The sequence below is a fragment of the Cydia pomonella genome, unplaced genomic scaffold, assembly GCF_033807575.1.
Source record: "Cydia pomonella isolate Wapato2018A unplaced genomic scaffold, ilCydPomo1 PGA_scaffold_206, whole genome shotgun sequence".
Classification (NCBI taxonomy): Eukaryota; Metazoa; Arthropoda; class Insecta; order Lepidoptera; family Tortricidae; genus Cydia; species Cydia pomonella.
In genome coordinates this window covers 64,652-92,613 of record NW_026907846.1, presented here as the reverse complement: position 1 = coordinate 92,613, position 27,962 = coordinate 64,652, and the positions used below count along the sequence as shown (strand labels likewise).

At 35.9% G+C, this 27,962-nt stretch overlaps 1 protein-coding gene across 1 annotated transcript; it reads right to left on the bottom strand.

The window, feature by feature from the left end:
• Window positions 1-2: 2 nt before the first annotated feature.
• LOC133533825 (elongation of very long chain fatty acids protein 7-like) lies at window positions 3-27,753 on the bottom strand. The gene is made up of 8 exons (XM_061872880.1): window positions 27,542-27,753; window positions 25,346-25,443; window positions 7,937-8,005; window positions 6,553-6,740; window positions 5,112-5,189; window positions 3,532-3,621; window positions 2,768-2,977; window positions 3-1,961 (listed from the first exon to the last, which is right to left on the bottom strand). Exons 2-8 carry the CDS (start codon window positions 25,383-25,385, stop codon window positions 1,545-1,547), a joined length of 1,092 nt encoding a protein of 363 aa, XP_061728864.1. The 5' UTR covers window positions 25,386-25,443; window positions 27,542-27,753; the 3' UTR covers window positions 3-1,544.
• Between the last annotated feature and the right edge of the window lie 209 nt (window positions 27,754-27,962).

The window sequence follows — 27,962 nt, the reverse complement described above, 5'->3', positions numbered from 1 at the left end:
AATTTGTACAGAACATTTATTTTGGCAAGAAACTAAAAGTACACGCCACAGTGGCAAGATTCTTAGATAATTTAATCTTGGTCATAATAACTAACTTATCTTAAGTACAGTATTGCGCTAACCGGTTCACCGGAACCGCATATTATAATACCTCTATTCTTACTTTTGACTCTGCGAGCCACTTTTTAATAACTAATTAAGTTAGTGTTTGCAGTTACATACAGTTCAAGTAATTTTCGAACTGTACTTTTCATACAATGCTTCGCATCCGTAGGTTAGGATTGGGCGAATCACGGTCTTAGAGATTCGGATCTTGGTGCGTCTGCTTAGATGCTTGGACACTAACAACTTATGAGGCCACCTTAAGAGATTGGATGGAGATCGGAAGGTGAAAAGAACCTGGGTTGCCTAGCAGGAGGATGTCCTATCAGACGCCCCAGGTATCGCTGAAGCAACATGGTGGAGGCGGATCTGCGCGAACTTCAAGTCAACAATTAGCGAGAAGTCGTACAGGACCGAGAAAAGTGGCGCTGTCTTGTGTCGGAGGCCAAGTCTCATTTTGGGTCGCTGAGCCAACGTAGTAAGTACTTTTCGTACTAAAAAAGCTACCAGGTAAGTTTGAATATTTTTCAGTTATTGCTATTTAACATAAAATGTTTTTAATTTGCTTTATGTTTATACCTCTTTTAATCGATTTATAAGTATATTAGTTTCACATGATGCAGAAACTTTGTCCTCTTCTATAGGGGTCAAACACATTACAGAATAAGTTCTCTTCTGTGGACGAAACAACGAACGTTAACGTCCCGGGTATATTCATATCACGTTTTTATATTTCCCACTGAGATTCTTGCGCCGTTATCTTCTCGGGGCTGTGTTCTAAGGTTAGAACCGGCGATCGTTTCACAATCATAAGTGCATTATAATATGCCTAAATTGAAGAAAAAAGACTTTAATGTTCCCTTTGGGTCTCAAGCGCTGAAAAAAATTATTCCGTCTGTAAGAGTGCAGCGTTAAAATTAGCTTAGCTTTGCAATGTCTACAGGAACGCGAACGAGTTAATCATACAATAAAATGTGTATGACACTCAGTAATCTGCAATGTTAAACTGAAATGCTATTCGCTAAACAATAACAGCGTAAAGCTATAATTTCAACAATAAAATTCTTAGCATCTACATTATTTAAAATTGTGCGGTTGGCATTTTAATATTAATATAATTTAAATCTTAAAGCGTATCGTCTCACTGTTACGTTCAATAATTCAACAGCATAAAAATGTTCTGCACTTTAACTACGATATGCTGAAACATCTTTTCATCAATAAAATTTAGTAGCACAATCAACATATTTTCAGTGACAGAATTGACACTAATTTAATTAAAAATAAAGTCAGTTTTAAGCTCTATTTCATACGTCCTTAATACTAAAACAATTTTTCCATATTTACTTATCAATCGCTCCTAAATTATTTCGTTTATCTTCGCCATCACAAAATTCAGTCTCAAAAAACCCGGAACTAACCATATTGTTCAACCATAAGAATCATTTCTTTATGCTTTCGTAATCTAGTTCTCCACACGCTTTGGCTGTACGTCTAGTAAGGAACACCTTGCCTTTCTTTATGTAATCCCCACAGGCTTTATCAACTGCGCAAGGAACTTCTTCTACATTGGAAATATCCTTACAATCATTTGTGCACCCCCCTTTGTTCTTTCCCCCTGTGATTCCATTCGCTTCAACTCCATTTTGTTTGGTCCCGTTTCTTTGTTTCTCGAATTCATTCTGTATCTCCTTTTCTACGCTTTTCTTCTTCTTGTAGCTTTTGGAATAGAAATTAAGGAACAGACACAGGAAAATGGTGACGTTGGCCGATATGAAGTAAGTGAAGCCTACCGCGTACTGACATCTTGGGGAGAAGTGAGTCCATATGCAGTACGCGAGCATAATCACGAATTGTACCTGGAAAATAACACACAATTATCAGACAATGATCTATGAAATGCAAAGCATATCTTGCACTGTTAAGTCAAGGCAGTCTATCGTAACTGTCAAAATTTTACCAGCTGCAACGTAGTAACATATTTCTTTCACCACAAATACTTTAAGAACTGAAGCCATAGCTCCGACAGAAGGCAGTAGGTACATGACAGCGTGGGCAGTATAGTTGAGCAGGGCAAGGATGGTTCCTTGACCACCAACCCCTGGTCTCTCAAAATTAGTTAAAAATGTATCGTATCAGCTGCAACGTAGTGACGTACTCGTATTTCATCCAGGCCAGGCCAGGCCCCAGTTCAGTGTGGAGATATTAGGAATGAGTACATGACAACGTGAAAGGCAAAATTCAAGAGCGGCAGCCCATCCTTGGTCCTTTGCAACCCTTGGTCCATTGATAATTTGAAATCGAGATGGATTTTCAAAGAAAATTTTGTAGCTACAGTAAATGTACTGCCATCTTTTCGACACATGATTAAAACTTTTAGAACACCATTTGACTTTGATCCTTATTCTTTCACTGATATGTGTTAAATTTATAAAATATCTAAAAGTGGCGCCATCAAATTTATGTGGCTACAGAGTTTTCTTTGACAATAAAACCTCTATTTCGAATTCTCTTTGATAATAGGAATGCATACATGATAAAGTGAAAGGCAAAAGTTTAAGAGCGTTAGCTCATCCTTGGTCCTTTGACTCCCTTGGTCCCTTGAGCGAAGTCTGCTAGCGCCAGTGTGTAGTATTATTTAGAATCAAAACTATTAAAATCTTACCAACTGCAAAGTAGTGACATATTTCTTCCACCACAAATACTTCTGGAACTGAGGCCCCAGTCCAGAGAGAAGATAGTAGGAGTACATGACGATATGGACGGCAGAGTTTAGGAGGGCGAGGATGGTCCCTTGGCCGCCGGCGGCGAACTTGAGGTAACTCCAGGAGTAGAGAGCCATGATGCCGTGGTGGTATACGTGGAGGAAGGTCACCTGAGAAGAAAATAATTAGTCAATAATGTACATATGTTTTAATTTACAATATAACGCGTGTCAACGTGAAACAAATAAAAGTAATAAAATGTTTGCTCTATTCTAAGGATAGGTGTTTGCAACGTTTTGCATAACTTATGCAATAAATTGAAAACTACGATCTGAACTAGCCCGAAGTAAGACATTTATATTATGTATATGATTTCTTTACTTTAGCATCAGAACTTACCTTGAGAACCATTTACAACAGCTGCACTGCTAACGACCGCTATTCTGTTGAGTTTTCTGAATGCCAGTTTTTGTGACAGTGTATTTTTTAAACTCGGTCGTGAGATTGAGAAATCGAGAAATTTATTTACTATTAGGGAAAATAAATTTATCGTGGATTTCCTCAAAGTAACTCCTGCTTCATTCATAATTCAGTCATAAGATATCAACAGATTAGATCCAAAAATTAGTATCCTAATTTCTCAGACGTTTTCCTTTTTCAGAGCTATTTCTAGAAGTAAGACTAATATCCTGAAGTAACATTTAATACTATCTCTAATGAATACCTGTTTATTCTTTTTTCGTAGCACGAAGAACACAGTGTCGAGGAGTTCAGTGAACTTGGCGAAGAAGTACCACCATCCTAGCTCCAAAAGCTGTAAAACAAATAAAAAATCAATAAAGCGTTACAGATGAATAAATAGGTACCAAGACACGTAATTAAGTGCAAAAAAATATACGCATTTACAGGCATAACCTGCATGTGATTCTATACCTACTTGGAAGTTTACCAACTGCATAGAGTTTAATAGAAAAATATTCCTAAGTCTAAGGACATAGATAAATCATAAATCTAAGCTCACTCTTTATGAAAATGATCTCGAATAGGTAGATATATTTTATAGTTTCAACATACAGTGTGTCCCTAGCTATTGGGAAAAGCCGAAAAATACATATGCATTAGGGTATTTAGAACCAGTGTACAAAGTATCATAACAGCCGGTATAGCGGTTTCGAAGAAATTAACAAATTACCAATTTTTACTTTGGAGCAGGCTGTATACTGTGTTAGTAGCTCCTAAGGTAATATCCTCAAAGAATAGTATGGAACCTTCTTCAACCTTTTTGATTATCTTTTTTATTTATGACACTAATAAGCTTCTGACTTTTGAAAAATGTCATCATTATCAAATATTTTGAACAAATTATCAAAAACACTGCCAAAGATTAACACAGTGTGTTTCTTTTTGTTGTCGATTATTGCAAATAACCAGGGGTCGGACAAAAAGTGCGGATGACGTCAAACCACTTATAGGTGATTTCAAATAGTATTTTTGATTTTCATAAACAATTATCACTTATCATTTATCAACCTCTTTATTAAACGATATCGCCACTTGAAATGAGTAAGTACGTTTTTGACTGACACATTGTCAATCAGATGAACAATAAATTGACTTCGTTATTGTTTAGCTATTGTATCTTCACGATTATATTTAGCTAAAATTTATATTTACTAATGTATAAGAAAACGCTCTAAAATGTCATCTTTACTCGAATATTGTGGCAATCCCACAGACTTGTTCTAACTAATTTCAAATAATTATACCTTATGGTAACAAGTTTCGTGAAATTTATTTTATTCACTACATCACCCTACCACCTGTATTATTAATTCCATGGATTTATTTACGATTATTTTGTTACTTCATTAATACTACTTTGTTACTACATGTCACACGGAAGTTTAAATACAAACTCAAACATCATCCTGTGTGCAAGATTACGTCATTTTTACGTCATCCGCACTTTTTGTCCGACCCCTGCAAATAACTTTTGTTCGAAAAAAATATTTTTTTATCTTTTGGTCTAATTAATAAAATATTAACGTCAGAGCATTCCTGAGAAGTAACCCTACGTGGGATTTCAGGGTTTGTTCAATGGCTAAGGTCACCCTGTATATTACTTATATAAGATTTCGATAGTGTCATAATGGACCAGATTTGTAGGCAAGTTTCTCAATCCGAAAGGAAAAAAAAACAACTTGCGCCTTACAAAATTATTTAGCAATTGCACTTTTACGATCAATGTAGCTCGTTACTTTCTTTCAGTAACTATAGAAAATAATAATTTTGTACTAAATGTACCTGCTTGTTTTGAGTATTCGAGGGATATCTGCACCCCGCATAGAGCACACCATCTCGAAATATGTTCAAATTCAGAGCCTGGAAAGAAACAAATATTTAATCAGCTCATTTCCCCGTAAGTTGATTAGACATTAATGTATTTATAAATAGTTCTTGGTGTACGTAACGAAATATTTTATGTTCAAATAAATTGTAAAAACACGCGAGTGTAATATAATATTTTACAGTACATATGGTGCTACTTTACCGCACTAGTGCGAAAATTAGCATATTACGTTACTGTGTCCAACATTTAAAGGGCCATATGTACTGTAAAACGTTGTACGATACATGTGCGAATAGGTAATTCACAACTCGTGTCGATTTAAAACACTCCCTTCGGTCGTGTTTTAATTTATCGCCACTCGTTTCGAATTTCCTATTTTTCGCACTTGTATCGTAATGTACTATTAAGTTATATTAGTTTAACTGAGGCTTATTAGGATTAAGGTCTTGTAGTAGTAGTAAGTTATTTCAATATTTTTAACACTTTTTTTTTGCATTAGAAAGAAGGTAAGCGATCTTGACGTGACTTTTTATTAAAAATCACTTTTGAAAAATAAGTTACAGCAAATATCTAACAATTATAAATCATAGACGATTTTTTACATTCTTTTGCTTAAATAACTAATAGTTACTGTGATTTTTATAAGCGTTTTTCAATTTACCTATTTATAATGCTAAAAAAAAACGAACTATATGTATAGTCGCCATCAGATATATCGGAACGGCCGAGGTGCTCAAAAATACCTGAACAAGCAGTCTAACACCTTGATCATAAACGCGTGTTGAGATATTTGTGAGCGCCTTGGCCTCTCCTATATACTGATGGCAACTGAGCAAGGTCATATCATAGATTTTGAAGGATCTCAACGGTCGATTTTGATGTTTGACGATCTTTTTGTGAAATTCTTATTATTAAGTTCACCATATCTATAATAATTCAATGTTTTTTTTGAGAATAATAATAACTGCATCAATAAATTGCTCTTATATTTAGATTAAGATGATATTTGTAAAATTTTACAATTTAAAAGTGCTTGTTGCTAGGCCTATTTGAATAAAGAATATTTTGACTTGACTTGACTTGACTTGGTGCACGGCGGCTTATCGTAAGATCTGATCAGGCAGATCATAATGTTCCTGTGTAATGTTTTGACGATAGTCACATTAAACCCTAGCTTTGCCTAGGTTGCTTCAGATGCCCGAAGGGCAAACTATCCAGAAATGGGAACGTCGACTCAGGTAACAGTTTGTTAAGTTTCACGATATGCCTAGAAATTTCACAATCTGTCTGATCTTACAATCAGCCGCCGACATATATATCACATAATAAATTTACTAGATCCTGTCTAGTTTCAAAGGTAATCCGTTAACTTCTATAATTAGTACAAGAAAGTACCTTATAAACCATCATCACAGACAGCAACACCTGCGTTGCGTTATAATACGTGATGAGTTTCGTGATCCTGAGTGGAGGCCTATTCTTCATCAGACTGGGGCCCACGCGCACGAAGATCAGGTACGCGATCACCACGCAGATGATCGGGATCGGACTCGACATCATGAACCATGAGTCAACTAGGGCACCTGGAATAAAATATAACGTCATCCATACTATCCTCTTAAGGCCCAGCCATAGAAATGAAAAATCCAAAATTTGCCACTGGAATTTGAACCTATAGTGCACGGAATACAGTATATTTTATTTTGTTTGAAAATTGCACGAAACAAAACAAATGCAACTCTGTCCTAATTGAATATGATTTAAATTTCATCGAACTGAATAAGTCCTATAGGTAGGACCTTGGGCCTTACGAGGCCATAAAACAAATTTTAGAAAAATCTTCCATTCCACTGTATCCCTATAGTTCGTTTTTTTGGGTTCCGTATTCAACTAGGAACGCTTATAGTTTCGCCATGTCCGTCTGCCTGTCTGTCCGAGGCTTTGTTCTGTGATCGTTATTTAGCATTAAAAAGAAGGTAAGCGATTTTAACGTATTTTTTTTAACACTTGAAAATTAAGTCACGACAAATATGACACGACACTTACAAATCATCAGGCGGGCCGTATGCTTGTTTGCCACCGACGTAGTATAAAAAAAAAGAGATTGTTCTTTTTTGACTGTGTCTGAGCGAAGAACGTATAAGTACAGTCAGCCAAGTGGTTTACCAATTTTCTACTCTATTACTTGACAAATAGAGTCGAAAAGTGGTAAACCATTTTCTTGACTGGCTGTACACATACGAGAGTTCTTTTCTCAACAAAAAAATGTATATGCTCCACATTGACATTAAAAAGTTATCCTTAAAGTACGCGTCAAATCCGGTAGTTCTGATTTTTTGCTGACTTATTTATGATGTTGGCTCAATGAATAATCCAAGTTTATGACCTCGAGCGCCGAACACAACTTTGTCAATAAACGAAAACACTGCGAAAATTTCGTTTTTTTTTTAGATTTGGGCGACTACCTACCTACCTACCTTCTCAGGTAGTTTTTAAAGTAGACTAAATTTCCTACAAGACTAGAATTGTTTCTGTAGATCTAATAATTAAGTGAAATTTGCATAAGAAAGCGGCGCACACCTCTCCACACCCTGAGCCGCTCACGCAATGTTGTCCCCTTGTCGCTCCGTGCCAGCGGCCGTTTTCGGGGACCCATATAATAATAGTTTCCGAGATAAGATCTTCTAAAGTTCATAATTTTTTGCAGAACTACCGGATTTGACGCAAACGCTAATGTTTAAAGTTAATGGATTATATTGACAAAACGCCGAATACTCACTTTTTCCAACTTTCAGAGAATCCAGGTACCGGTCCACCTTTTCAAGGTAACTCATTTTGATCCCTTCACCTGAAAAACACAAGGAAACTATATTTATATTAATAAATCTAGCAACCGTTAATTATTATTGTAATTATACTACATTGAACGTAGTGATTACGAGTATATGCTCTTTGACTACATTCATGTTATTCGTCAATAGATTTGAGTTTTCTTCTTCAAATTGGATTGACGTTAAATTTATGTGGCCAGTTACATTTGAGGTTAGAAGGAAAAAGTTTATTCGAGGATTTACTCGAGCGGCATACAGCGTGTAGGTTGAAATTGAAAATATATCTTTGCTTACAATTTTAAATATAGGTACATCTTAACATATAAAATTCAAAATTCAAAATAGATAAAAAATCTGCAAGTATGTCATAATATATCTTTCACAATTCATTACAACATTAACCGTGGCATCGTAATATACATTATACAATGTGTTTGTGCACGTATAGTGGAGTCGTATGGCCACGTATAGTACGATGAATTTTATCGACGAATCACCCCCCATATCTATTTTTTTACTCAACCATTTTTAAAATGCACCCCTTCAAAGTTTTATGGCGCCAAACACGACTGAACTTGGTTAATGTATCATTATATGTCCATTTACCTATCGCACATTTAATAATTAATATACATTCGATAGCTTATGAACTAGGGCATACATTTCAAGCATAAATGTTACAGAGAATCTTCCACAATTACTTGAGAATTAATAACAAAGATAAAAATTGTCTTCAAAAAGTTTACTTTTTTACATCTTTTTTTTTTGAAAACAAGGTCGTTGACCTGTACTTTTTTATTGTTAAATGATAGTACAGGATATCAGCTAAAAGTTGACTTCAAAATGATAGCCCTAGTTAAAACTTTTCACAAGTTACACGAGTCAAAACAAGACCTTCTGTAATGTTCGACTGTTGTAATGACTTCAATCTTGACACCCCTAAATAGCCGAAAAGGATAGTGCCATGCATTAGAATGGGACGCATAATTCGTCCCTGAATCGCTGTCAAAGTAAGTAAGTAAATATTCTTTATTGTGCACCATACAGTTAAATAGTTATAGATAGGAAATGAAAAAAACACTTAAAAGTTAGGTAACAACAGGCGGTCTTATCGCTAAGAAGCGATCTCTTTCAGGCAACCTTTGGGTAGCAGGAAACTATGAATTTACAACATTGAACGGGTAGTGCCGATATACATATAACTCAACAAAATAAAGACGCAAACAATAGAATACATACCTACTACATACTCGTACTAATAAAATAAATACATAAATATATACATACATACATATATATATTATACAATCATAAATAAAGGCAATTTAAGGCAGCGAAAGGTAATGAGTTTTCAAAAGATTTTTGAAAACGGGAAGGGATTTTGCACGTCTAATTTCTAATGGCAAAGCATTCCACAACCGAACAGCACGAAAAGTAAAAGAGTTGTTATAACATTTTGATGATAAAGGTGGTGGAGCAAGGAGATGCTTCTCCGCACAGCGGACTGAGGAAAGATTGTTGAAACGCTCTTTAAGATATAGAGGGGTAGAGGGGTTGAAAAGAAAATTATAAAGAAGTACAAGAATATAAGAGTTACGGCGATGACGAATAGGAAGCCGAAAGTTTTGAAGGCGCTCAAGTTTATTTAGCTGCTCCTCTGTAAGATCAAGATAGCAAATATCGGCATAATCCAATATAGGGAGAAGAGATTGAGCAAGCGCAATTCTGGTAGCGATCGGCAAGAAGCCACGAAGCGAGGGAAGTGACCCCAGAGAAGCAAACAACTTCCTACTGATCTCACTGATCTGTGGCACCCAAGACAGTGTGCGATAAAATATCGATAATGGAACCGGGACATCATCAAACACTACTGTCTGTCAAACCTCAAGTTATGTAAGAAAGGTAATTTCTATACGGTAGTACTATTATTTATTCTGTGCTTTTACTCTAATTTAGGCGTAATTAGAGTGACAAAAATAGTTACTCGAAATTTTACGAACTTTGATTCTTATTTGTTCGTATAGGGACGTCAAGTTGTGTCAACCCTAATAATTGCCCGGAGGAATGCTAAGCCGAACAGAACCGAGACAAGCCGAAAGGAGGAGTGTCGCCGCACTGGTTATATTAGCCCGGTTATATCTGTTAATTTTGTATATTACAATACATATGTTTTTCTATTTGAAGAACAAAAGATGTACCTAAGTTTTTCTGTCGTGTTTCATGCGCTAAATTGTGTATAGACCACAAATATTTCAATAATATGGTATACACTTTTCACTCTTTATCTTAACGTCACTTTCTGACAGCTAACTGTAACATCATTTGTTATGTCAATGTGATACCAAATTAGTTAATGTGTCAAGTTTAACCTTTGTATTTGAGACAAAAGTTGACTATGAATGGGATGTATGAGAGAAACATATTATTCGTTTCACACGTGTTTTTAAAGGTATAATTATAACGGGACCATATTATAGTACATAACTCAGTGTTGTTATAGTACATTGTGCAACGAGAGGGGTAAGTTATATTTTGCAAACGAATGTTTAGATGCACGACAGCCGCAGGCTGGAGTGCATTATAAGACTCAAGTTTGCAATATTCTTACCCCCGGAGTTACACACAATGTTTTTCATTACACTTGCGAAGAAAAAGCTAACTTTTAAGCAAAATAATTCTTAACTACGGTTTTTTCACATAAACAATAAATAGTACATTGTGCAACGAGGGGGGTAAGTGAAACCTTGGATACGAGGGTGGTAATTTTCGAGTGCGAGTTTGAAATATTCTTACCTCCGGAGTCACACACAATGTTTTTCATCACACTTACGAGGGAAAAACTAAATTTTACTTAAATAACTAAACTACATTCGTCCGCCATTTTGTAATTTCTTGACAGGTTAGCATCGAGGGCACGGACCTATTAGCCATTCAGCCACGATTGAAAATTATGTAAAAATATTTTAATTGCTGTTAAATAAATCAAATTATTTAATTTTAAACATAAACAAAAATATTAAATGATAAAAGTCAGTATTTTAAAAGTAAAACTCATTTATGCTACTTGGTTTGTATGAATAAGTGACACGATAAAAAAAAGCAATAGCTCCCTAGGGAGTTATAGCTTTTTTTTTTCACAATCCACCACACCACAATAACTCCAGCGGGAACAAAATAGGCTATAGTAAGGCTAAAATAAGAACTTTTTCGAGCAAGTGTGATGAAAATACACATATAATTACGACTACGTTACGTACGTAATATGTTGTAATAATGTGTTGCTAGGCAGGCTTTAGCTGTTATGTAACAGTTCCTAGTTCCGGACTTATGATAACGAGATTATACCTGAACTCTGCTTAGACTAGATGTGACTCATGTGACAAACTACATCGGAACAATCACATGAAAGAAATCGCCACTATATTACTATACATTGTGTCATTCACGAAAACGCATGTCTTGACTCATATTTTTATGTCATTACGGGTTAGAATTGACTAATCTGCGCGTCACCGTGGATGACACGAACAGTCTTGTTCGACTTCTGGTTTTAGCGCCATCTTCTTAGTCACGCCTCGTGATTAAGTCCTTTGTTTTTCGCTTTCGCTCATTAAAGTGTAAGTACCTGGGCGACCGAGCATTGCTCGGTTATAATAACTATTTATTGTAATATGGTGGTGTATAGGTGATAATCTTAAATAAATTTTTTTACTAAATTAAACTTGTCTAAAACAATAAAAAATTAAAAAAAATATATAAACTTGAACATATAAAAAAAAACAAAAGTTAGTCACCGGGCGAGATTTGAACCCGTAACACTAGTTTCTAGCAGTCCGCGTCTTAACCCTCTGGACCAGACGGACAGTGGCCGGGAACACGAAATTAGCGACCATATTCTGCGTCGTAAGAAAAACGCATAAAAACTCGAAAACACGCGTTTTCCCAAACATAAGACTAATCTAGATCGATTGTATACCCCCAAAAACCCCCATTTACCAAATTTCAGCGAAATCGTTAGAGCCGTTTCCGAGATCACAGAAATATATATATATACAAGAATTGCTCGTTTAAAGGTATAAGATATCGATAGCTTATTATAAAGTAAACTAATGTGGTGTGCAGTGAATGAAGAATAAATCTTGAAACCACCATTTTGGAGTCAACGCCCGGTAGTCCACGTGCTACTTGTAAAGTCCAGCTATCGCTTTACAAGAGCTGATAAAATCACCGTACATTGTCTTGTACTAACCGTACAAATTTAGTCGTATGTAAAGCTCCTACCTTGATACTGGTGAAATAGTCCCACTGGACTAAAGCCATAATTTTAAAAGAATGAATGAATATACTCGGTCATATGACTGCTCCCCCATTTCATCTCTTTATTATTGTAACTATGGATTCTAGTAATAAGTACTCTCAAGTCACGTTTTAATGAACCATACCTAACAGTGTTGATATAGCAATTTAAGTTGCCACTTCACTCTAGACGCCCTATGTAGCGGTCTAAGCCTATCGACCTGTACGTTTCTAGGTCGTTTTCCTTTATCAAGTTGTTATGTTGACATTATTGTCCATTCGCCACCGTTACGTTTGATCCTTATTACAAAGGAATAAGGTACTGAAATGTGTATATATTTGAAGTTGCTTTCCCTAGTCTATTAGGGATTACGGTCAATCGATGTTATTCAAAAGTAGGGAAAACGAACGGCACAATAGTCATTCAAGCCCATACAAATCATAAGCGATGAAGATGTTTGATTCAATGTTGTTCTCTGTGCCGGATATATTATGACTAGATGCATACAGGATAGGTTCTTCGAGGTGAAAATATTAGGTAAGTAAGTATTTACCCGACTGCCAAAGGGAGGAGGGTAATGTTTTTCGAGTGTATGTATGTATGTCTATTTCTTTGTGGCCTCCTGTAGCCTAAACGGCGTGATGGATTTTGATGTATGAGGTATTGTTGGATTCGTCTTGATACTTACCATCAACAACAATATTCTTGTGGGGCTTGTTTTCCTCTTTTTTAGTGTACAGTCGGGTTTTTGTTTATATATATATATATATATATATATTTTAATTTAAGTATTTGTAGAGCCTGACTCTCCCGTCTCCCGACACAAGTATTGTTATACTTAATGGGAGATTCCAGCCCTTTATGTTATGTGTATTATAAGTTACACCAAATAAACTATTTTGTATTTTGTATTTTGTATAGGTACTATTAAATTCTTGTTTTAGGATTTATTTTTATTAAGTAGACGAGAATTCAGAATTATTTAAATAACAAAAAAGCTGTAACTATATTACAAACCGGTTAATTTTATGAAGGAGTTACCGATGTTAATCATACCTTAGCTTAGCCAAGATGACAATTGCTTATTGATAAACGTCAATCAGAAAGTAAAAATCTATCGAGATAACATGCAGATGCCAACGAAATACGTTATAAAAATATATTTATTTATTATTATTTATTTATGACTAAGATACACACATATTATGTTAGTGTGGAAACACCGTTTTAAGACGCTTTCGTCTTGTTGTCGTTGTGTGTGTTGTTGTCGTGGAGGACCCGTGGGAAATCACCTTTTCATACAAACTTAGTCCTCATTTTCTGGATATTAACATTACCGTAAAACCACCCAACTATAGTCCAAAGCTCCCAACTATGGTCCACAAATAAACTAAATTTTTCTCGTTCGTGTGTATTTTACTATATTTTTGTAGTTCTAAGGCAAAGTATATTTATAAATGGAAGGTAAAACTAGGAGTAAACCACAAGAAACATTGGTATAGATACTTAATTTCCTTTCGAACTTGTGGACCATAGTTGCAGTATTGGACTATAGTTGTGTAGTTTTACGGTATTGAAAATATTATGATACAATTTGTTGTATATCGACCACAGATTTGATTACCCCTTTGATTTTTTCGATTTTGTAATTATTATCAGAGTTAGGAGCATTAAAAAATTATTAGGTAAGTATGAAAACTGTTTTTTTCTACTCGTTGACTGTAATGACGTTGAATTAAGATTTCGTATACCAAACTATAATTGCGTACTTTTCATGTATGGGCTCCCAACTCAACTATAATAGTACATTACGATACAAGTGCGAAAAACAGGAAATTCGAAACGAGTGGCGATAAATTAAAACACGACCGAAGGGAGTTAAATCGACACGAGTTGCGAATTAACTTTATTATTTAACCTTTAAATGCTCGACATAGGAACGTAATATGCTAATTTTCGCACTAGTGCGGTAAAGTAGCACCATATGTACTGTAAAATTTATTTCGATACGATAAAAAAAAAATTACCAATCACGTGCCGCGCGGGCGGGGGCTCGCTCGCAATTATGTCTTTGTCTACTTAGATGCTTACCACTTTCCATAATTTATTTATATTTTATAATTAGAAAAATATTTTTGATGACTCGTAGAAAAATTAGTGCATACAATAGTGATATAATCAAGCTTTCCAATCTCGTACCTCACGTAGGCCACTCAGCAAGCATCGTTGCCTAAACACGTCGTGGTACTCGACTAAAAAGCTCTCTATTATATGACGATTATGTAAAATACTATTATGCTCTTCATTTTTACAATAATCAAAAAAAAATATTTTATTTTATTTATTGTTTATAAAATTATTTATATTATTATTTTAGGTACATATATATATATATATTTTCTGGACCATGATAGTCATGCTAACATATGATGTCAACTGCTTCATTGCCGCTTTGTTGTTTACTGTCGTAATTATTATAGTTATCTCAGTAACTTAACTGTAGTTGGTAGGTGCGCGCAACTACGCTCCCTAAAGGTGTCCACGGAAGACCAGCGTCAGCGTACTACTTCAGTAGGACCTGGCATTATGCTGAGTGTTCACCTTTTTCAGTATAATTATATACAGTGTACAAGTTAGTTATAAGTCATTTTTTCTCTTTCTTTCTCTATATGTATTGTATAACTGTGTACTTATATTGAAATAAATGATATTCTATTCTATTATATTGTTCTAAAAAAACACATACATGAACAACAATCAAAATTTCGCCAAACTGCATAACAGTTTGTTGGCATCTATAAAAGTCAAACATAGGGTATGCCCTATGTGAGTTTGGGATCGTCGACGATTCGTACCGCCTTTGAACTGACTCGAAGGGTCCAAGCTAGCATCCAGGTGCTATGCTGTGCTTAGTCTGTGTAAATCTAGGTGCTTAATCAATAAGTCAATCGTTAACGCTCCGTAGCGTAATCATCTCTCTCTATCACTCTCCCATATTAGTGCGACAGTGATAGTAGCGTTTTATTCGCTACGGAGCGTGAAACGATTAGCACGTTGGCTACGCACAATGTTATAGTTGTTTTGTCTATGGTAATAGCTAATAACAAGGCCTGAAATTGCTGAAAGCTTCCTTGCTTTAAGCTATTTACGTAGACATGTTATTTAATAGATTACCAGTCGTTACTGGGCCAGTAATTGGATACAAGCATTTATTTCCCACATACATCACAACGCAGTCATAATATTAAGTTATTTCAGTCTTTCCTAACCGTTTCAATTCAATGTTGTTATTATTTTATAATTCGCAGAATTGTTTATACTCCCTAAATACCACCAATGATTCATATCCGAATTGTTATGTACACTCCTAATTATTTTTAATATCTCATTCTCTGAAAGTTGGCCGTTGTTGTTCTCAAAAGTTTGCAGAAAATTATACGTTTCTGCATTAGGCCATTCTATTTTTTAATAATTTCCATTCTGTGCCCCTAGTGTAAATTTATTCGATAGCGAAACGTGATGTACGCGTTTGCGTTAAGTCTCATTTTGTATGGGATTTTGAGTTTCCGAAACGTCCCGCTTGGTGCGCTGTTTCTAAATCCCTGACTACTGACTGACTAGGGCCTCTGAACATGGGATCTGAGATTTAGAAACAGCGCGCCAAGCGGGACGTTTTGGAAACTCAAAATCCCATACAAAATGAGACTTAACGCAAACGCGTACGTCACGTTTCGCTATCGAATAAATGTACACTACGGGTACTGATGTTTAACTCACCATTCCATAAATCACGATACTTTTACCTAATTAAAATTGTTAATTGAAAGTGCCCTCAAGAAATACTACAAAAGTTTATGCGCGTAAAGCCGGAAAATTATGCGATAAAAAGTTATGCGAAAGAAGGTAAGGTTATCGCTCGAGTTTTCACCTTTTATAGTTCGTGTCATTCACGATGACGTGCAGATTCTGTTCAAAATGTTGCTCTTCAGAGCCCTCGACTAAAATTATCATTAGCTATTTTACACTAAAATACGGCTAACGCCTGGCTAACGGTTTGTAGGCTAATATACAAAATTATTTATGAAAAACCAGCTTACATGTGTCCCACAGCTGGGCACAGGCCTCCTCTCAGGCACAGGTTTGAGCTATAGTCCCCTCGCTTACCCAATGCGGGTTGGGAACTTCACAATACACCTTTGAATTTCTTCGCGGATGTATGCAGGTTTCCTCACGATAAGGTTTACTACCTACTTGCTTTTCGGTGAAGGAAAAATTCACACACAATACTTCCTAAAATAAGTAATTGTTAGTTATGGAGGAGCGGGGCATCCTGATACAAGTTCATTCACTTAAAAGGAAGTCCTAACTGATGGCAATTTACTAAGCTTAATAAGGAAATAAACAATTTTTCATTTTCTAATTTCCCCTTACTCCGCTCTTAAGAGTGTGAACGATGATATGGCCTTCGGTTAATTTGTTTCCCCTTCCACCCTCATTTTTCTACACGCCCACACACTATACAAAGTACGTCATGATAAATTTAAGCAACTACATAGGTACATAAAATATAGTTCGATGACGCACCTGTACGGGTTTATTTATAGAAGTAATCACTTAGCGCTTGTCGTATTTTAAATATACAGGATGGAATCCCTTAGCCATGCTAATGCTGAAATCAAGGGTGACTAAATTGGATTGGCAAGTTGCAAAGGTTTTGATGGATGGCGCTTTTTGTCCCTTGTTTTGTTTTGTTTTAGGCCATTAAAAAAAAAACCAAGAATTTGGTAGCATTTGTAGGATTGACAGATAAAACCTACGCTGGTGCCATCTGTCAAAGCCTGAGCCCCATTAATAAGGGTGTACTTTATTTTTTTATAATTACTTTTCATAGGTATATTATAGTTTTATATACCGTCATTTTGAATAATGCATACATACATAATGTTTTTTGGTTATACACAGCAATAATTATTACGTACACTAAAATATATTTGTTCTAAATAGTGACATTATATAATTATATATAGAGCTTAATAGAAATAAAAGGCTCCCAGAAAATTGGAATAGGTTAGGTTAAAACTGTGACCCCACACAAACGTATATGTAGCAAAAAGTGGGTTAGGTTAGGTTAGAAATACGACCCCACATAAAACATAATGTTTACATTTTATAAAGTATAACGTAATGATGAGATGGTCTCATCGGAAGATCAGCGCTGGAAGTCGCCAGCAACATGCTGAGATGAGGCCATTTCGTGACACTTTACTCTCACTATGTTCTCTTTTATGTCTGTCTATTACTGTTTGTGTGTTTATGAATAAAACAAATTCTATTTCTATTTCTATTAATATTAAAATATAATAGAACAAAATCAACGTATAGTAATAATTACATTATAACAAGTAATGATATATAAAACGTCAATGTGACAAGTGTAGGATAGTTTGTTATAATTATATTAAACATTACACACCTCATTAATAACTTAGTAGAAGCCCCAACAAAACAGACCAAAAGGCAAGCCAAAAAAACGATAGATAGAATGCGTGGAAGATCTTCGAAAAATGGGGAAGTAAAAATAAAAAAGTTAAACTATATAAAGAAGTTAAACTTTGTGCACGCTAAACAAATACGTAAAGCGTTACTTTTTGAGGAACTTGTAATAAAAAGAGTATCGCTCTAGAGCACAAATTAGATTATAAATAACAAAATCCTGTAGTAATAACAATTTCCGTTACTCCACATTCTACCGCAATTCTTTTAGATTACCCATCTCTTTAATACTCAACTTTCGACATTTACCGAATTCACCTTTGGGTTGCTCATCCTGTATATTTACAGCCTCAGAATATAAACTAATTAAAAATAAATATATTATTAAAGATAATTATCTTTTAAGGCCATTATTTCAAGCCCAATAACCCCACTACAGGCTGACCGTTATTCCGGTCAATACTCGTACTATTATAGGAAGTTACTATTTCAAGTTAGTCGACATGTTAATTTACATCCACTAGAACCTGTGATTAAAGTGGTATTATTAACTACGAATAAAGTCAATTCTAGGGGGTGGTTGACACCCTCAGTTGGCAACAGCTGGCATTAAAAATAAATTAATGGTTGGAAAGTCTTAATCAGTCTAGGTCTTTCAAATTTATTTATTTTACTGTGCTATTCGAATCAGCTGTTTTATATGTAATAGGGTAAAACAGCGTGAGGAAACCGGACTAATTCCAATAAGGCCTAGTTTACCTTCTGGGTTGGAAGGTCAGATGGCCAAATCTTGGGATTAGTTGTCAAGCGGACTTCAGGCTCTCATGAGCCGTGGCAAAATGCCGGGACAACGCGAAGAAGAAGAAGAAGAGAGTAAAAAGGGTTATTAAATGAATTTATTTATATTTTATATGAAAAGACTGAATTTTTTGTTATTATTATTCAGTTTTAGACATGCAGCTGATGCGGGTACGTCTAAATCAGAATTCACTTAGCACGAGTTCACTATTTAGATAGTTTGTTAAATTGTTTTTAAAATGATTTATACAAGAGTTCACAACTGGGTAATTCCACGAGACTGTAACGTCAGTTACCAATTCTTTCGTGTGGTCTTACATTAATTAAGCAAATTTAAGTATCCAGATATCTACCTGTTGGGCTATGCCAAATATACAGACAGCTAAATTTGCTTAATTAATGTAAGAACCAGGGATCGGAACCGGTTTTTTGCAAAAACATCGAAATAACCATATATTTCGGTTTATTTTAAACTCTAAATGTAGGACTCAGTTGTGTTTTCAGATAACGACTTCGTATTATTAGATTGCCTAATTAGAAATGAAGTAATTAACAAAGAACGAAAAAATACCGTTTTCGTTCCCATACAAAAAATACTGGTTTCCGATCCCTGGTAAGAACACACGAAAGAATTGGTAACTGACGTTACAGTCTCGTGGCATTACCCAGCTTCAGAGGGTAATAATTTGTTCCAAGCATTTACTATTCGGTTTGCAATAAAGTTTTTGCCGATATTTATTTTATGTTTTGTTGTTTCTAGTTTAAGGTAGTGTTCTCTTGTTCGAGTGAACAGATCGCTTAGTTCTGGACAGTCGTAGTATCCGACAAAATCCGTATCCGTATTTCCTGACAAAATTTCAAAAGTCAAGGGAAATCCTTATGTTATGGTAACCCTACTTGGGTTACTTATGGTAACCCTACTTGGGTTACTTATGGTAACCCTACTTGGGTTACTTATGGTAACCCTACTTGGGTTACTTATGGTAACCCTACTTGGGTTACTCGTAAACAAATAGGGATACTAAGCCCTAGCAATGCTAAAATAATCGGTCACACGCTGATCACAAGATATAGATAGACGCACAATTGTCAAAAACGTACCATACCTAATACCACCTTCGTTGCCCAAACATACTCGTATACTTAGCTTGCATGCTAAAACACTCCCCTGAGGAAGTCGGACAAAAATGGGCCACATAGCCAACAACAAACCAAAAGTCTTAGGTCAAAACAAATCTAATCGCTCATTAAAAATGTAGGTTAAACAAGGGCTAAATTGCGCCAAAAATATCACCACAACTCCCGTCTTAGTACCATACAGTAAGGTCGAAAACTGTGTACATATCTCTGAACTTTACATCGCGTGACTCGAATGAACGATCGGTAAAACAAATGAAAAGCGATTGTTGAAAAGCCTGTTTACTATATTAGCGGTAATTAGAGTCTTATTTCTAAGTGAAAATAAAGTTGAATTTTGTAATTTGTTTACTAAAACAACTCCTTTAATTTTGTTTATGTTATACATTTCTAAATCTAGTGCGGCTATTCACTACCTCAGTTACCTACATTATAATAAAATAATATGATGAATTAAAACAGTTTAATAGGTACAGTCAAGGTATTAAATATGGATACGGACAAAGTGCCGAAAATAAGTACACACTACCTTAATGTATGGGCAATAAGGGCGTGTATATATATTTATATATTTTGGCAATTTATCCGTGCCGATATTTAATAAAATTTGTTTTTTTTTGTCAAACATTTACAGTTTCAAAAAAAGCGAAACCTATGAACCTAGAATATCTATGCTGAAGATCGCTTCAGACAGACATCAAAATCAAAGTGATTTATTAAGATTTAGTTAGTGGAAACTGTTTTCTCCCGAAATGAAATTTCATAGAAAAATAACCGTTATTTCGTTGGATTCAAAAAGCTATTCTTCCTTCTTAAGGGAAATAACGACCGACATAATTATAACAGGATATTAATACAATGAAAACATTACGTAGTCTGTTATCAGAGCCCCTAGTGTAAATTTATTCGAATTCATAACGTGACGTACGCGTTTGCGTTAAGTCTTATTTAGTATGGGATTTAGAAACAGCGCGCCAAGCGAAACGTTTTGGAAACTCAAAATCCCATACAAAATGAGACTTAACGCAAACGCATACATCACGCCATCGAATAAATTTACACTAGGGGTACAGACTACGTTTCCAAATTTGGACGTACAGATGTAGTGAATAATCCTTTACCATCGTATTTTCTCGGAATCGTTCGTATTTGTCATGTTACTTCATTTAATCTCAGTACTATTTGTATCAAGGCTAAGTGAAATAGCAACACACGTTCGTGCGTTTGCGTGAAAATACGATGGGAAAGGATTATTCTCTACATCTGTACGTACGTTTAAATAAACATCGTTAAAAAAATCACATCCTTATAAAAATTACGCTCAAACGATTCTGCAATTGAATGAAATTATAGCATCTAATTAATTTTGCCATTCAATTACTTTAATAAGTTTTAAATTGATAATTTTGTATATAAAAGAAAAAGGTGCTTAAACGCGTTAAAAATACGCTATAAATATTTTCGTCATATTCGTTATATCTAATAATAACTTAAGGCTTGTGGGTGCGACTGGGGACCGTAGGGCTGGCAGCTTCCTCGCACAGCGCAATATTTAGTATTACAATCCAGCGGGGTAATGCTGCCAGCATCTACGGCACCTTGCCGAGGGGTGAATTTTTATTTTAGTTTAGGTTTTACTAAAAAAAATTATTATGTTGTATTGTATATTGTAATTACATAAATAAATAGTCGTTATATTGTAAAAAAAAAAAAATTATAATGTCATATCTTCTGGACGCCGTAAATAAATGCATAACCTTAAATCAAATAAAAATATATTTTAATAATAACTTTAAAATGGTGTCAATTTATATAATCTTTTCAGTAATATCATAATTATTATACACGGTAGCCAAAAATATGTGCATTCCCGTTGCCAGGGAGGTTTTTGGCTTATACTGAGCAACTTTTACTATGGGACCAACCCAGAATTCGCGAAATAAATTTCTGGCTGTTTCATACATTTTAGCTGGTCCATTTCTATGGGAGGGTAAAAAAAATTCGCAATTTCGGGGTTGGCCCTATAGTAAAAATTGCTCAGTATAATCCCGACACCTCCCTGGCGACGGGAATGCACATAATATATTTTTTGGCCACCTTGTATGTATTCAAAGCTAAAGATATTTACACCCTATTGTTTAAAAGAAAAGTTTATGATTATGGCCCATTTTCAGACTATTAAAATGTCCCAACGAGGACGTAGGTACTAAATATACCTGTACATGTATATACATTTATGCCCAGACATTTGATTGCTGTGACTATGTAATGTCATTGTGAATGTTTTTATGGAAGTCATAAACCGGTGACTTTCTTGTCTGACCCTTTCTTGGATAGATACCATACTTTCTGAAGCGCCGTAGTGTGTTGCCATGGTAACCCATACGACTTGACAGTTCGTGGACTAATAATATTAGTCTAATATTAATCGAGAAACGGGCCCCGGTATTAGACTAATATTATTAGTGTGTTGCTATGGTAACCCATACGAGTTAACAGTTCCTGGACTCAACATGGGATGAACCTTTTTGGATTCCGTACCAAAAAGGCAAAATAAAGTTGCGACTCTATCCATCCGTTTATCTATCCGATCACTCAATATTTTGAAAACTACTTACGCTATCAATTGAAAAGGAAGAGTTACAAAAAGGCTATACTCTAAATATAATACATAGGTACAGGGTATATAAAACAATCAGATCTGTAGTAAAGCTCATTGAGGACATCTAAACTTGTTTTCTATTATGCATGGCATAATTATTTTGATGTTTTGGTATTTCTTACTTTTAATATATTATTAATAGATTTTCATCACATATATCTTTTAAACATTTTGTATTTTTTTTTTTTTACTATTAATTCAGCGTTTTTGCAAATACCAAAACATATTAATATAACATGATTTAAATAAGTAATAGATTTACTTAATAGAAAGACATTATAACAAGCTTGCTTACTCAATATAGTGCTCAGAAATGTAAATAGGGCGTCAAATAGATTTGTAAATACGTGTAAATAATTAAAGTACACTTTGAATAATCGAGTAGAAGTATACAATGGAGCGGGGTTAGCGGTTACGAAACGAAATAGATGAAAACAATGATTGATTACTTAGTCTAATGTTAATATTTAAAGAGAACCGCCTTGGATTCATTGATTTCAAATTTCATGATTTTCACTCACCTATTTTAAGGCAGAGTGAAGGAAAGCAGATTATTAAAAATAGAAGAGGAACATTGATCGGTCACGCGACACGACCACTTCATCAGAAATATCATAGAAGGGAAAATAAATGGAAGGAGTGGGAGGGGAAGACCAAGAAGAACGTTCTATGAGCCAAGTAAAGGAACATGTGGGGGCCGTGTCGGACCAGGACACTAAAGGCTTCGGATTGACTAAGTTGGAGACAACTTCATCATGCTGCACCGACAAGAGCCCTGCTCTTAAATTAAAGAAGAAGATTTTAAGTCTACTTATTTGGGACCAATTATATTATTATCAAATATTTTGATTTGCACCCGGAAAGGTGGCCTAAATGGTTACTGAGTTGGACCCACGGAACACCATAGACGGGGTGCAGGCCGTCCTGCACCCCGTGTGCAGGCAGACCGAAAAGGAGACGGCGGGACGACTTGAACGCATTCTATCCAAAATGGTGGCAAAATTCCAATGACAGGGTCGAGTGCAGAAATCGAGGGGAGGCCATTGTCCAGCAGTGGATCCCAGGGAACACCATATACGGTGCAGGCAGACCGAAAAGGTGTTGGCGGGACGACTTGGATGCATTACATCCAAAATGATGTGAAAATGCCAATGACAGGGCGAGTGGAGAAATCGAGGGGAAGTCTTTGCCCAGCAGTGGGACCCACGGAATACCATAGAAGGTGCAGGGCGGGTCGCAGGCAGACCGAAAGATGGCGGGACGACTTGAAGGCATTCTATCCAACATGGGAAAATGCCAATGATAGGGTCGGGTGGAGAAAACGAGGGGAGGCCTTTGCCCAGCATTGGGAAACCAAAGTAGGCTAATAAAAAAATGTGTTTTTAAATTATAAGCCCTCCAGAGGTGAAGGCCGGATGCGAACCGGCATCTTGTAATTGTAACAATGCCACTCCACCACCGCGGAATCTGACCTAATTTCTGAGCTATATCCCATAATACGTAATAAATAGGGCACAGGTAAGTACCTATATATGGGGTATAAGTATACCCCATTCCATTTGCGATGGCGGAATTCCACTTGAGAAGGTCATTAGACGTAAACAATACAACAAAAGATACCCGGCAACCTTTTTTTGCGGCGTCGTATTTTACATGACATGTAACTGTCCAGTAGGGCTAAGATGGTCGGCTCTTTATCATTTGTCACCATGCTTGTCACGTTCTAACAAGTATGTAAGTGCAAAAGTGACGAGCATAGTGACAAGCGATAAAAATGGAACCATGCTGCGACTGCTGTATTGATCCTTTTGTTATTATTTGACCACACGCTGGCTTTGAAGAGCAGACCTCGTAAAGCCATTGTTAAACAATAGTTCAATCATTATGGTTTTCTTTGTGCAGTTTTATTATGCATATTGTTATTGTAAATAAATATTATATATAAAATATGATAGTACCTATAAATAAAGGTATTTTGAACTACTGAACAAAAATAGACAAAAAAGTTTTGAGGTGATTCTCGCAAACTCATAGAAACGTGCGCCACGTATTTTAGTAGGAATTACCATGTTCCTACCAAACTGGTATGAAGATCAAACTGGCCACATTAAGTACGTAGACGATTTAATAGTATATGAAATAATAATGCATCTTATCCGAACCATTTTACTCGTTTACATGAGTGCAACTGAAATACAATAAGAGTATTATTATATCAATTTTAAATCAAATTGAAATGTTTAAATTTAGAGTTATGTAACGATTTTTCATCTACTTTACACTCTTTAGATTTGAAGCAGTGAAAATATAAAGACTGATTATACATCTGACATCGAGCGGTCATTTACAGAAAATATTAATAATACTTTGAAACGAAATAAATAATTAATAGAATAAGGCGTTACTTTGCGGATATCCATATTAATTAAAACAAAAAATATTACTTTGCTTATCCGCGAAAAGATAACGTGCTAGTCAATCAGTGCTAACCCGTTATACTTACTTGCGTATTTTTACATGCAATTAATGTTCCCACCCTCCCACGGCAAAATAAATACGCAAATAAATATAACAATAACAACCCACCACCGAAAATACAAAACTCGACACGTGTTTTTGCTCTCTACGAGGCATCCTCAGGAGATGACGGTCAGAAGTCCGACGACTCAAACCTTCCGTCCGACTCGTCCAGTCTAGGTCCGGTGATTCAGTTGTTGGACTTCGGACCGCCTCGTTTGATGTTGGTGACCGAAGAGCTGGCGGTTTCCTCGCACTACGTTATCAGCATTGCGATGCAACGAGGAAATGCCGCCAGCATCCTTGGTACAATACTTCAAGGGCCTATTTTAGATTTAAGTTAGTTATAGTAATCCTCTGTATATAACCATTATGCATATTGTGATTGTAAATAAAGATATCGTCTTTAATGTAGTTCTAGCCGTGAGGTGTTAGAGTTCCGTGTATACTTACTTGAAGGATTAGCGAGTTGAAGCGGCAACGGGCTGGCCATGTTTGCCTGGATGTCTGGAGCATGTGATTCACGAGGCTGGTGCCCAACGGAATGAGACCTGACAAAGTAAATGACAGGTAAAAGAGATGTTGACATAAGAGAAGATTGTCTATCAGGTCATGAACGTCGCCAGGAGGTGGCAGGGGGAGTCAGATCCGTGGTGGAATGTCATCGAGCCCAGTGCGCCCTCACGGACGGGAAAGAGGGTGAAACGCCGGAGTGGGCTTAGTGGTAAGGGCTCAATTCCCCCTCTCTCTTGCCAAGAGAGGGGAAAAGAGCCGTGAGTCCTACACACCATGCGAAAATGCATTCCAATTCCGTCAAAAAAAAGGGGAGTCAGCTGCCTCTCCCTAGAGAATAAAATTTGTAACTAAATATATGCGCCTCCCCTCATCAACCCTATCAAATACATAAATTGTGTCTACTTACAGAAGGCTAAATCACAAGGAGCGATGATTTTCTTTTCTGACTGAGCGAAGTATGTATACAAATACGAAATTATGTACAGTCATGGACATGGACGTTTCTTACCGTTAGAGTTCAACCAAACTAGCTTGAACCCTAAATGGCTCAGCAATTAAAGTCCGTGACTTTATTGTCAAAAATGTTATATGACTATCATCTCCACATTGATTGATTGATATGTCTTTTGGTTATTATGGTTTTTTTTTATACTACGTCGGTGGCAATGAAGCATACGCCCTGCCTGATGGTAAGAAATCTCTGTACATGCGCGTCCCCGACCTTATCACGACCCCCCCCCCCCCCGCCTCGTTGAGCTCTGGCAACCTTACTCACCGGCAGGAACACTATGAGTAGGGTCTAGTGTTATTTGGCTGCGGTTTTCTGTAAGTTGGAGGTACTTCCCCAGTTGGGCTCTGCTCTAGATCTGGAATGACATCCGCTGCGTTGTGCCCTACCGCACAAAGCAAGATGACATTCACAGTGCCCATACCTCTCTTTTGGACGTAGTTTAAGGACGTACCCGGGTCCATGAAAATAAATAAATTTATTATTTGAATAATGCAGGTTTCCTCGCTTTATTTTCCAAAAGAGCGACTAGTAAAATATAAAATATTCGAGCTAGGATTTGAACCCTCGACCTCCAGTTCAGAAGCACTTCATAATGTGTATAGGTATATCGCGTGTCGCTTGCAAATAACCTTGGTATGAAAGCTCTAGGATTTGTCATTTGCATAATGTCGCAGAGCCAATACGGGTGGGTACTTCAGTGTCGTGTCAATATGTACTGAAGGATTTAAGATTTACTTCAAATAATACTAAAATACTTACCTAATTATTGACAAAATACAAAGTATATATGTGTGATAGTGTTGTTTTCGTGAATATAAATTGTTTTATCATAATTTAGTATTTTTATTACAAGCTCACATGTCAAATCTAATTCCAAGATCCATAAATATTAAACAAGTGAAATTACCCATACTAATGTTATTGTTGTTTTCTTACACCAAGCTTTTAAACGAATATTGCTTTTTAGGGTTCCGTACCCAAAGGGTAAAACGGGACCCTATTACTAAGACTCCACTGTCCGTCCGTCCGTTTGTCTGTCACCAGGCTGTATCTCATGAACCGTGATAGTGAGACAGTTGAAATTTTCACAAGTGTAGTATTTCTGTTGCCGCTTTGACAACAAATAGAAAACAGAATTGAATAGATATTTATGGGGGCTCCCATACAATAAACGTGATTTTTGCCGTTTTTTGCGTAATGGTACGGAACCATTCGTGCGCGAGTACAACTTACACTTGGCCGGCTTTTAATATTCAGGCTTCTATTATTTTCCTTGTGTGAACACATTTTTCACTAGTCTCTTTCATTGTTTAAAATTACGTAAGTTTTCCTTCATGCTCAAATTGAATTAAACGTTACGTAAACTTTTTCCAGCAATAATTTGGTAATCTTTAGTAACTAACTTTCATTCTAATTCTCTTTTACAACAACTTCCTAACCATACCAACACCTATATCACTAAACATACAAAGATTATTAATTATCAAAACAAAAAAAAAAACCGTTTTACCTAAAACATAATCTAATTTGTTAAAGAAACACTGTTTCACGCACACTTTCGTTACGAAAAAGACTGGCCAGTTTCAGCCATTACTATTTACAATTAAAAAAAAAATACTCACCGTTCAAATTTCGAATCAGCCGGTGTTCGAAATCGTTGGTAACGGGCACCGTGCGAGCGGTGCGGTGATGTAGCCGGCACTGCGGCACTATCGACCGGGCTGCTTATAAAATAAGTGAGCACGCGATAGACATAGTTCCTTCAAGACTACAGGAGTTCTAATTTTGAATTTATAATGTGTTTTTATTCTCATAGAAGGTGGGTTAAACATAATATAGGAAAAGGTAACTTCTCTGGACAAATAAAGATTAACGAAAGGAGTAGTCAAATATGTACTGTAAAAATCTATCCCGCTTGTACTCGTAAAGGTTCAATGTTTAAATTTTCGCTATTGTGTCTATTAACTTTGCGATGTCTACAGGAAATACGGAAAGAAGTTAAACAAACAATAAAATTTGCATGAACGAGATGCCGGAAAAATG